The sequence below is a fragment of the Thermobia domestica genome, chromosome 15, assembly GCF_964235325.1.
Source record: "Thermobia domestica chromosome 15, izTheDome1.hap1.1, whole genome shotgun sequence".
In the NCBI taxonomy this organism is placed as follows: Eukaryota; Metazoa; Arthropoda; class Insecta; order Zygentoma; family Lepismatidae; genus Thermobia; species Thermobia domestica.
Genome location: NC_137468.1, coordinates 36,827,307 through 36,839,922, shown reverse-complemented (window position 1 = coordinate 36,839,922; position 12,616 = coordinate 36,827,307). Strand labels below are relative to the sequence as shown.

The window sequence follows — 12,616 nt, the reverse complement described above, 5'->3', positions numbered from 1 at the left end:
GTCATGAGTTTTACACATATGTTACAATTTGATTTTTTCCCACATAAAAAATAAATAAAATAACCACAGTAATAAAAATTACAACGGCACTTCCATGGGGTTCGAACCCAATACCTTCGGCATACAGACTAGTTGCTTTAACTAACTGAGCTATTTGTTTTCTTACGTGAACTGAACCTGTTCTACGGTAAAGACGATTTTTCATTACGATTGTGCTAACAATTCGTCTTTTTCCATAGGTAATTTCCACTATTTGCTCTATCTATACGTTAATACTTAGCATAGATGCATATATTTAGAGTTCGCTGATAATGCATGTAATAAGACATATTAGAAATGTTTCGTTAAAAGTTTCGTTTGTAGATCTAATCCACGTCTCTCTCAATGACATAGATGTCGCTGCTTCGTGTTGAACTGCAGAATTCCCTCGCGTTCTTGAAAATTTCCCATTTTAGCAGAGTTGGTAATTCTCGAGATTTCTGTCGATTTAATGTTTTTTGCTTCTAATTTATTTATTTTAAGCTAATATCTAACACAAATATTAAAAACGGGTTTGTTATTAACCTGTCCTGCTGGGGAAACCTTCCGAAATTTCGAACATATAAAGAAAATGGAGATATTTTCAAAAAACTTCAAAATAAAGAGACGCGTCATTTATTTTGCTCATGGTAGTACACTTTTGAAATAAAGACATACAAAATGACGCATTTGTCAGACTTCTGTTAACCGTTTCTTTTCCGATTCAACACATCGCCATCAATACAGGAACATTGTATGTAACCCTGCTTTTCCTATGAAAATAGAATGCATGCGGTGTATTGGAGATTTCGGTATTAGATACTATAGGACAGTCCATTAATTATGTAACGCTACAGAGCATGAGAAAGGTTTATAATTTGTTACGCTTTGTGGCATAAGTGATTCTTTTTAACAATTTAACTGTCACAAACATTCAAACTTCTCTTTAGGAATACTTTGTTTAGAAATTTTAAATTTTAGGGGAGAGGCTTGAAGGTTATGAGAAACATTTTATTCGTTTTCTATAGAAATCCTAAAATTTTGGAGTTCAGCCCTTCTCCCCGGCGTAAATCTGCCACTGAAGGTAACTGTGCAACAAATTGGGTAAAAAATTGTTAAAAATAGCGTTTTGTATTTAATGGATAATCCCATACTTTCTTACAAGTTTGTGCCATCTATTAATTGCGTCAGGAAAATTGCGTGAACAAATATCAGACACGAAATGTTTGATCGGCAGGAAATGTTAGGCCAGGATAAAACAGATTAGGCTAAGCAGGGATGCAAATAACCACTCGCCCGGGGCGAGGGTTCATCGGTGCGGGCGAGTATTTAATATCATACCGAAGGTAAGTATATTATTTCTATTGTGGGATGTCGGCTAGTAGCTTTTCTCTTGGGCGAGTAAAATTTTGTTTATTTGCATTCGTGGGTTCAAAAAAGAGAACAATCTTTGAAAAGACGAATTGGGCGATAATGAGAATTGGGAATTTCTGGAAAGCAAACTCAATTACGAATGCAAGAGCGTAGCTCAGGAATAGCCGAAAGTTAGCCTCAACAGTCTTCTAAAATAACAACTTGAAAAATACGTATGCACTCAATATGACCCAACCTAAGAAAAAAAATCAAAATTGCTTCATCAAAGTTTATAACCTAATATGCGTCGCATCAAATGAAATGAAATTAAATGAAATCTTTGTTTTACGTCCCACGATTATGCCGGTTAGGCTAAAGGAGACGGTGATTATGAGAAATGGATGAATTGGTGGAATGAAGAAAGTGGGAGGAAACGGGAGAACCCCGAGAAAACCCACGAGCACGATGTTTGTCCACCACAAAGTCCACACGGCGCGAACTGGAATTGAACCAGGGACCCCAAGCACCGGAGGTGAACGCTCTACCACTGAGCCACCGCGCCCCCTGTCGCATCAAATGAATATCAACAATATAGTGCATAGTAGATCGGTGTGATGGTCAAGAGCGCCGATTTCTCTATAAATTGGGGGGCGTTCAGATGCAGAAGGTATATATATAATATATATACTAGCTGAACCTGCGCTCTCTACACAGCGCATCATTCGCATATGAGCATAAATATTCTTATCATTCCTTACAACATCTGTACATGTCCCTTTACAGACACAAGTGAAAGACGTATTGATTAAAAAAAGCCAAGGGGTATCATAAAGGGGAGACTTTTTTCGATTATTTTTCTCAATATCTCGCACCGTTTGCAAGATTTGAGCCTGCTTCCGGTTGGAGTTTCGAATTCATGTATGACCAGTGTTTTCTTTCTTCTTGCATGCAGTATGTAATAAGCAAATACATTACATACACAATTAATTATAATGTCAGTTATATATGGTGTTCATTGGCAAGACACTCCCAAAGAAAAGGTTAATCTTAGACTGGAGAAATAGTTATCCTTCCTTTTCCATTATTATTTGCCCATGAAACAAACGCCTGAGACATGCAATCCCTATATACAACAGTGGTGTTGGAATGTATAATGCTTAGGATGTGATGCTTTAAGTTTTTTTTTTTTAATTTCAACACTTCCAATGTACCCGTAATAATGTAATAGTGGCCATGTTTTTTTTTAAAAAAAAAAAAATCCATTAGAACTGGACAATCTACATGAAATTTGCAATCGATCAGTGAAAACGTCATCTTTATAGAGCCTTTAGTTTCCGAGATCTCATTGTCAAAAGGATTGCCCACAAACATATAAACGTAGTTTAAAAGAGCTCCAAAGATGGCAGCACAATTCATTTGCATTTATTTCAGAGAAGGCTTATGAAAGGCAAAGACCTTTGAACAATAATTTAAAAGGACAAACTTTAAATAAATTACTTAAAGAAATATTTTTCACAAAGTACATTCTTTTAAAAATACTTGTCTTTGTTATAAACGTGAAATCACAAATAACCGTAAATCAAAGTTTGAAAGCTAAGGTTATAGGAAGTAGGATGTGTAAAATAACCATGTTATGGTAAAGAATAAAAGACAATCTGACTTTAAAGGAAAAATCGTCTGTGATCGCCTCTTCTCAATAAAACGGAAATAGATGCTAGGAAACCCGATATTCAATTGTCTCCAGAAAACATACAAGAAGCAAAGCAAAACAAACATGGCAAGCCTAACTAATTCTGTCACTCTACTTCCTCCCTCCTCTTCAATACTTGACAATAACCTCTTCGATAGGCAGGTTAGCTTACTCTCATATATATTGTAAATTGTGGGCCTACCTTATAGATGACAGACGACAATCCTGGATTTGACTTCATGTAGCTACATTAATCATTTGGCATGAGAGATTTTCACTAAAAATCCATCGGCGTCGGCACTGAATCAGCAGTTCCTTCTTGCTCTACAAATTGCCGATTTTCATCTAAGTGGCTATCGTCGCAACGCAAAGTGTTGTAAATGTTCTATTCTCAATATTTTATCAGAAATAATGAGTCTTAATTGTAACGAACCAAAACAGTATTGTAAGCTAAGTAAAAATTCAATTTCATAAAATTTAAATATCGTTTTCTTCTGTTATTTTCTCTCAGAGACTATACAAAAAGTGTATAATCCAAACGTCATTTGGATCGTTACTGATGTGAGAGTTCGGCTTCAACCTACCTCTTTAGTCGGTTAAATCTAGAGGTGACAGACAGAGTACGCGAAACGAGGGAAAGAGGAATAGCTGAAATTTCAAGAATGAAGCTCTCAAATTTTATACCTATCCACAGAATACATGCTAAAACATGTAGTCACAAAACTAAAATATATTGAAGTAATTTTAAATCTACAGTAATTCAAGTAATTTATTGTTCAAGTACTTTTTCAGTAATTTAAAGATTTATGAAGTGCTGCACCGGGTATCCTTTTGGATACAAAAAGGTAGCTTAAAAATGCCCTGCCACGTAGCCAGAATGGAAGATATAGTGTTACAAATATGCTAACTAACGGCTGAGGAAGATATAAGATTTGCTGTCATCTGTCTTTTCTCAATGTCTGATGAAGAGGACATTAGGTCCTTGAAACTGTAACAAAAATCGTATCGTTACTAAATAATTCATTTTGTTCTAGTCAGAAATGTGTTTTAAAACTTATTAATGTAGGTGAAAAATAAAATGAAAATATTTTACGATTATACCTTTAAGCTAAGGGAGACGACGATTAAGGCAAGTGAATGCTGATGAATGGCCATGCAGTGCACATTCAGTGTACCTTAGTGTCGAATACTACAATCATGATAATGACATATTTTGAATAAATATGAACAAAGTTACAGTGGATTGAAAATTTGCCACTAATACATACATACATACATACATACATACATATATATATATATATATATATATATATATATATATATATATACCGGGTGATTCAATAAGAACGTACCGGGTCTATATCGCAGCTAATACTGAACGTAGAGCCTTCAAACAAAAAATTGCGTTACCAAATCGTATGTGTAGAATGCAATAAAAATAGCAGCGAGAACAGTGGCGTCTCATTAATACCTCCAACGGGGGGCAACTTCAAAATTTGCAATGGAAAGTGGTATAACTGTTGGAATCGTTCGAAAAGACATTAAATATCATGCAACTTTTTGAGGGCAAACTTTGTCATATCCTTTCCCATTTAGCTGCTAGAGGCGTTGCTCCAGACTTGTATCTGACTACCCGTAACAGGCCTTTATCTCAGCTAATAATGCACATAGAGCCGTCAAACAAACGACTGAACTATCAAATCGTGTGTAGAATGCAATAAAAATAGTAGCGAAACCGGTGGTGTATCGTTAATATCTCCAACGGGGGTCCTCTGCAAAATTTGACATGGAAACAGGGGTTGGTTGTGCCTCCATTGAAACAAGCGCACAATGGGAGAAACTGCCGATATATATAAAATTTTAGAAAAATTGCATAGATGCGTATTACATTCGATTACGTAGATGGATTTCGAAAGACGTAAAGATTATCATCCCCTTTACAGTCCATAAATGTACAGATGTTTGCGGTCAATTTTCTAATAATGTAACGCGAATTCACACTGCCTGGGTGCTGAGGGTGGGTTTATGTGGACATCAGGGTGAACTACACTACCTACCCTAGTCTTCCCAATCCCCACACTTCAACATTATTGGACACACGTAATCAGTTCTGGAGCTCAGATTTCGCAGATCTCTTCCTCCATCCTTGACAACGGAACCGAGTGGTGTAATATCTCTGGAAACCATTCACGATTTGTGCCTCCAGTGTAAAGATGGATCAGAGCTGTTTTAATAAGGTAAGCTTCACAGAACGCTGTATTAATACGGTAAGTTGGATTTTCTTCAGGTGTTTTCATTATTTGATAACTATAAAACAGTGGTTTTCAACCTTGTTTACTTGGCGCCCCCTTCGTATACCATACATACTTCATGCCCTCTCCTTCCTACTCGTTTGTCATACTATGTGCTTTTGATCTGACTCATTCTGCAATTTCAAATGTAACTGAATTCTCAATCAAATATATAAAAGAGAAAATTATCTTGTTTGTGATCGAGTCATGGGAAAACACTTTAACCATTTGAAATGAATTTTTAAGTATGGTCATCAACTATCTTGATCTTTGTTTATAAAATGCATAACCTGAGCAAGGGTAAGAAAAATTTAGTATCTCACGAGGCAATCACATCAGGACGATTAAACTCTGTGTATAAATTTCTTGTTAAAAGTGAGGGGAAATATGTTTTTGAGGGTTTCCTTTTTAAGGAAGGAAAGGTAATTTTGAATTTTTTTTAAACGGTTTTTGAACGATCAACTCCGATGTTTTTTTAATACAAGAATGGACCATGGCTTTTAGATGTTCATCACATAATCTGTGCATAGTGATTGAAAGGGAGGAAGGTGGCGATGTAAAAATAATCGAAAATGACCGTATTAGTGTGTAATCCATAGATCTCTGAGATAATAAGTGACACTTCCGATACCGTTTGTCATAATGGTATCGGAAGTGTCGTGGGGTGGAGGAGGAGTAGCATGTAAAAATAACAACCGATATTAGTGTCTAATCCATAGTTTCCGGGGTGGCTGAGATAAGTAGTGATACTCCTGATGTCGTTTGTGTTCTTTTTCAGTTCGCACTCGCATGCGGGTTGAGAAGGGTGACGGGTCATCCACGGCACACTAACGTAGTTCCTAGTAAACTTCGACGCGGTGTTCTTTCTGCTCCTGGGTCAGTATCCTGGGTACGAACTTTGGCAGCAACACGGCGCATGTTCAAATCACACATGAAAATTGCCTGCACAGTTCCGTACGACACCCACAATGGCAGCAGTATTACAGATTGTTCTCCGAAGATGCTCAAGTACAAGTTGCCGAATATATGTAATATTTTCGAGTGTTGTGCTCGTTGAAGTTTGTCCTGATCTCTCGTCTTCTAGTGATGTTCTTCTACTCTTGAACCACACGTACCACTCAAAAAACACCTAAAACGACTCATTACAGCATCATCGTACACTTGCCGAATCATGTCAAGCGTTTCTGTGGTGGATTTGTCCAGTTTCATACATAATTTCACGATCGCCCGTTACTCTAACTTGCTGTCCATGATGAAATCGCGGACGTGGTGACGCACGTAGTCAGAATAGCACCAGCTGCACAGCTCTCTATCTAAACAGCCTTGCGCTGCCATCTGTTGACGTGTTACAGAACTAATCTCGAAACTTTTCGGTACCACTTCGTATTTTCAAAATATAAAGAAATATATTTAATTGCACATTTTACATATTTTATACGTTGTTCCGATACCATTTTGGGATCCCTTCACAGACATTGTCTCCAGAATAGAACAGATGAGGTAGAGTGATGCGGAACGAAATAAATGAAACTATATTATTTGTAATTGTAAGCTTGTATCAACTTCACATTGTGGTACGATAGTGTTCTTTTTTTATTAGTACGTGCAAATTACTACAGAACTAAAGTGCTTTCGGGTCAGCATGTCTCTGTCCAAAGTGTAGCGTTAATTCTATTTGTGCTATTCAGAAGACTGGAAAAAGAGGGTGGGGAATACAGTATCCAAGGTAGTATATAGAGGGACTATTAGGAGAGAGACTACTCAAAATTACAGCAACTAAAACGGTATTCTAAGTTAGTCTCACGGTCTATACTTTTTTTGTTTGTCTTTTATATACTCGTCATATACAGTGACGTAACAAAGGGGGGGGGGCGGGGTTTGTGCCCCGGGCGCCGGATTGGAAGGATGCAAACAAAATAGGGCAAATATTTAGAGGAGCGTTTTGGTTTGGTTGGTCAGGGGGGCGCTAAGGCGAGTTCTTGCACCGGGCAACAAATAGCGTATTTGCGTCGCTGATCATACAGGTCCACTTCGAAATATTTTTCGTGGTTTGGTTTTAATACATATAAAAAATATGACGATGTAAGATCTGAAATATGATAAAGATTTCTAACACAACACATGACGATATATTTGTAACGCTCAACTTCTTGCTCCCTGATAAGTAAAGGGTCCAAATGGATGAATCAAGTTGCGGGATGAAATTTAGTGTGCTTGATAGAGGATGTGAAAATATGTATATGTGCAAAGTTATACGAGCTGAGCGCCATAAGAAATGGAGGGGGAGGGGGTCAAAGTTGGTGGGAGAGTCTCCCAGTGTCAGACTCCTAGTTTACGAAAATCTAGGAGACTTGATACTCGGTATGTTGAAAGTCACGAAAACACATGTAAGTTAAAACATACAGTATCTAGAAAGCAAGAAAACAGTGAAATTTGATAATAATAATAATAATAATAATAATAATAATAATAATAATAATAATAATAATAATAATGTAATAATATTCAAGTTGGATATCAAATTTCACTGTTAACTTTCTTGGTTTGTAGGTATGTTTAACTTACACGTATTTTCGTGATAATCCAGACTTTCAACATACAAGTATCAGTTTCCTAGATTTTCGTAAATAACTACAAAGATGATCCTAATCTTCCGAATAGTGCAGATAACGATCACTGAAGTTCATAATTGACTTTTTGAGAACACGCTGGCCCTAATTAATATATCATATGTCTACCTTACCATTAAAAAAAAAAAAAAAAAAAAAAAAGGCGGATTTCAAGATGGCGGCGGAGGTTTGTGATCTGCACTGCCAATTCTTCTTTTGCCAATATGTGAAACTACCACCGTTTGCGTTGTCTATCTTTCACTATTTTCACGATTCAACAGTTTATTTGATGTATTTAATAACATAGCATAGTCCTTCTTTCACCAACTTTGACCCCCTCCGTTTCTTATGGCGCTCAGCCGCTATAACTTTGCACATATACATATTTTCACATCCTCTATCAAGCGCACTAAATCTCATCCCGCAATTCGATTCATTCCCTTTACTTGTAAGGACTCATTAAGCGTTTTTTTTTTTCTTTCTTCAAAGCCTTGTCAATTTTAGTCTAATATATAGACTTGTAAACATACACAGATTCTGAGGATACCTTACTGTGCTAATGTCAGACTCCGAAGAGTTGGTAGGCGGATACTGAAATGTGTGAAATAATTTGTAGTGCAGTATGTCCTACGTGCTTTTGAACTCTTTATTATTAGACAGGGTTTTCACAAAGCCTGTCCCCGAGCTATTTTCTCAAACGGTTTGGAGTTGGAGATTTCTGCTAACGTGTAGTGTATGCATCGTGGGTGTTCACTGTTTGAAGTGTTAAGTGGGTGGTCCCCGCGAGCCAGGGGTCAACTCAAAAATTTCAAATGGAAAAGTAAGTCAAACGTATGGCATTCGAAAATTTGTAAAGAAAAAAGTCAGCGTGAAGAATCACTCGGTACACTCTAACCAGCAAAAACCTTTATCAGGAAGTAGTGAATGAATCACATCCGCAATTTCCTAGGTCCCGTGTAGGCAGCGATGTAATGATACCTACCAACCGCAGGAATTCGCTTGCCGAAGCATGGTGCCCCACATATAATATACGCCAGCATACTCATACTGTTGTTAACTCGTATTTAGTTGTGCGTTGTTAAGTTTCAGATATAGTGAAATCCGAATGCGGTCGTAAATTTAGTGGTAGTTTAATTTCGCGATACGGCCAACTCTTCCGTTTATTTCCAATGTATACGCTACCAACACAAAAGCAAAAAGTTATTGGTAACATTTGGACAATATCGAAACATTAAATTGGTCATGAAACACAAGAGAGCAAATTGTAGGTTCAATACTGTATCTATGTGTACAATAATAATTACCTACACAGAAATTCCCGTTCTCTTTCGTAGAGACAGATACAATATTGAACACACAATTTGCTCTCTCGACTTTCACGACCAGTTTGATATTTCGATATGGTCCGAATATTTTTTACTTTTATGTTAGTGGCCTATACCGTCAAACATTCGAAATCGACAGGAGAGTTTAGCGTACCGCGAAACTAGACCACCATTAAATATACGATTGGATTCGGATTATACTATCTCTGAAACTTAATAACGCACAAATAAATTCGAGTAGACGTTAGTGTGAGTATGCCAGTGCCGGTGGATGTGTGTGTCGGCAACATGCTTCGGTAAACAAATTCCTGCACTTGGTAGGTATTATTCCCTTCCTGCTTACACAGAACCTAGGAAATTGTGCATGCCATTCATTCATTACTTCCTGAGTAGAGGTTTCTGCTGGTTAGAATGTACTGTGTGATTCTTTAAGAACTTTCAAATGCTATCTAATTTGACATGCTTTTCCATTTAAATTCTTCAGCTGACTCCGGGCCTCGGACAGAAACATTTATCACGAGCATTTCAAACAATGGATTCCTACAATACATGCACTACATGTTAGAAACGGTTTGGACTTCGGAGATTTCTGCTAAGAAAAAAGGGCCCAGGGTCAGACTTTGTGGACACTCTGTATAACGCTACTTTTCAATTTATTTTTGTTAAATCATTCATTTTTTTTTTATCAAAATACTTCTTTAGTAAGATTTCTAACAACATTAAACAATAAAAATCAATAATATTAACAATAAAAGACAAAAATACTGAAAAATTATTTTATTATAAATTTAATGAGTTCCGTTAATCACTTATCATTATTTTAAATATGTATGTATCAGCAGTTCCGATTTCATACGAAAAATGAACAGGATCACAGATATATTTGTCTTTCTAAATTTCTTCCGAATTTCATAAACCACTGTACGTAATGGTATAGAGTTTCACTGTATTATCGAGTCCACAACTAGCCAGAAATAGTCTGTCTATCTGACTGCTATCTCCAGTTGATTCAGGAATCGGCCGAAATCTAAGTCTTTTCACAGTAAGATGATGCGCAACGCTGAATTGCTATTAAGGAAAATATTATTTATTGTTCCCAAAATACAAACTTCCATCTCTAATCGATATAAAAGCTTTCCGCTTCTCAGATCTAAAAGCCAAGAGAGACTCCGGAAGGAATTGTAGAACAAGGTGGTGGATTTATACTATGGGATTATTATTATCTTTCATTCACAACATACATCAAACATTTTCCACAAAACATTACTATAGAAGGTCATTTCAGGTTTATAGTAACAAATTCGGTTGCTAGGTAGCAGCGCGCGTCAACACGTCAGAGAAGTCATTGCCGGTAGTTTGAAAGTGCTGTGTGAGAGTAGTATGGCTCCGGAAATTACGGCCTTTGGGTACGGCTACATTTGTGCCCTTCCGACAATAAGTAAAGTTATAGTCAAATAAGTAAACAGTGTATGACAAAATGTTTCGGTGTGAAGAAAGGGATTAACGCTATGTTGAATCGGAAAAAAAAAAAAAAAAAACTTCTTGGTGCCCTTCCAATATTGGGCAGGTGCAAAAGGTGCGTTCTTTTGTGTGACGTAAGAACAGTACCAAAAGTACAATATTCCGCCGCAACAGTACATCGTGTAACTACAAGATTTACATTTGGCAGAGAAGTAGAAGGTTCGAGTTTATATGCTTCGTTCCTATCGTATCATATCATGACAGGAACACGAGTAGTCGCAAGTTTTATCAACGCCATCTTATAGGGTACATATGGAAATTTGTAGTGACTCTGGACGAAGCACGGGTGTCGGAATGTGATAAAAAGAGCGTTCCGTTACCGTGATTGCAGATGATGTTCTGACTGGGAACGTCAATACGTGGAAAGTTTTTTTCACACGGTTTTATGGTCTTTGGAGCCTTCCCCAGTGGTCGAGTGGCTAAAGTGTGCACTTTTGGTGCACATGGTTCCAGGTTCGATTTCCGGTGAGGGAGCACAAAAAATCACTTTTATTAATTATCCGTTTCCTTTAACCTAAAGAGCATAACCTGGGATGTTATTAGTTGTTATTGTTATAATGACAAACACACTTACGCAGAGTAGACAAAAAGGCTAAAACTCAATGCAATTCATTACCAGACGAACATTTTGGAGCCACTATAACACATACTTCCGTGATATTCCATTCCCATATGACAGCGATGTCGTTCACCAGGACACGGCGTCTAGTCATACGGCAAAGTTAGTGGTGACGTACAATGTTGGCCGCCCACTTTGCTTTGAAAGGTCATATTTTGGTTCTAAATGAAGATCTTAATTAGCTTCAAAATGTCAACATTCGTTTGATTATGGATTCCAAATGCGAATTACTGTACAGGAGAGGTTGGTGGCCAAATGTTTTAAACAAAAGTGTACATGGACTGGATGGCACATGAAAACGGGTGAAATCCACTCATGTATCGCCCAGGCCCGAATCCAGGGGGAGGTCTAGGAGGGGCCGGGCCCCTCTAAATTTTTGCTGGGCCCCTAAAAGTTTTACAGTAGGCTTGCAAAAGATGGTGATGGTGATAGTGATGGTGATGGTGATAGTTTGTCATACGGTGATGAACTATCATGTGGTTGGATCGCCCCCCCTAACTTCAGCCCCCCTTTAAGTTTTTGGGCTGGCTACGGGCCTGGTATCGCCCATAGACTTCTGTGGGTTCCTACTGTTGAGCTGTTGACAGTCGGACACATTCGACGATCTTTGCTAAAAGTCTGTTAAAAGGAATGGCATAGTCTTAATCAAACTATGCTTGAACGCGATCTCCTTCAATGGAAATTGAGATGCAGGGTGATAACAAACAAACAGGAGTATATATTTGGTCTAGGAATTAATTCGTGCGGTTGGTACGCACACATTGAAGCTGTAGTACAAACACAAAATACATAAATACCTTAAGAAAAATATTGTCCATCGCTAGCCACTACTTTCGCCCATCTGTCAGGCAATGTGCGGATTCCGTGACGAAAGAAGTCCTCATCCTTGGAAGCGATCCAGTCAAAGACCCATGTTTCGATATCTTCTGAAGAAGTAAACCGCTGTCCAATCAAATCGTTGTTCATGCAATCGAACAAGTAGTAGTCCGAAGGAGCAACGTCTGGTGAATACGGCGGGTGGGGTAAAACTTCCCATCCGACATTTTCTAAATAGGTTTTGACCGGTTTTGCGACATGTGGGCGAGCGTTATCATGTTGAACAATAAGTTTATCATGTCTGTTCTCCCATTCTGGTCGTGTTCTGGCCAGAGCTTGCTTCAAACGCATTAATTGTCGTCGATAACGTT

The 12,616-nt window shown here is 37.7% G+C and overlaps 1 protein-coding gene across 1 annotated transcript in view; it reads right to left on the bottom strand.

Annotated features, from left to right (window-relative positions):
• Window positions 1–10,051: 10,051 nt before the first annotated feature.
• The window catches only part of Elp2 (elongator complex protein 2), a 59,062-nt gene continuing 56,497 nt past the window's right edge, over window positions 10,052–12,616 (bottom strand). The window contains exon 13 of the mRNA XM_081739584.1: window positions 10,052–10,349. Within this exon, the coding sequence (XP_081595710.1) occupies window positions 10,199–10,349 (151 nt within the window). The 3' untranslated portion in view covers window positions 10,052–10,198. The remainder of the gene's footprint in view (window positions 10,350–12,616) is intronic.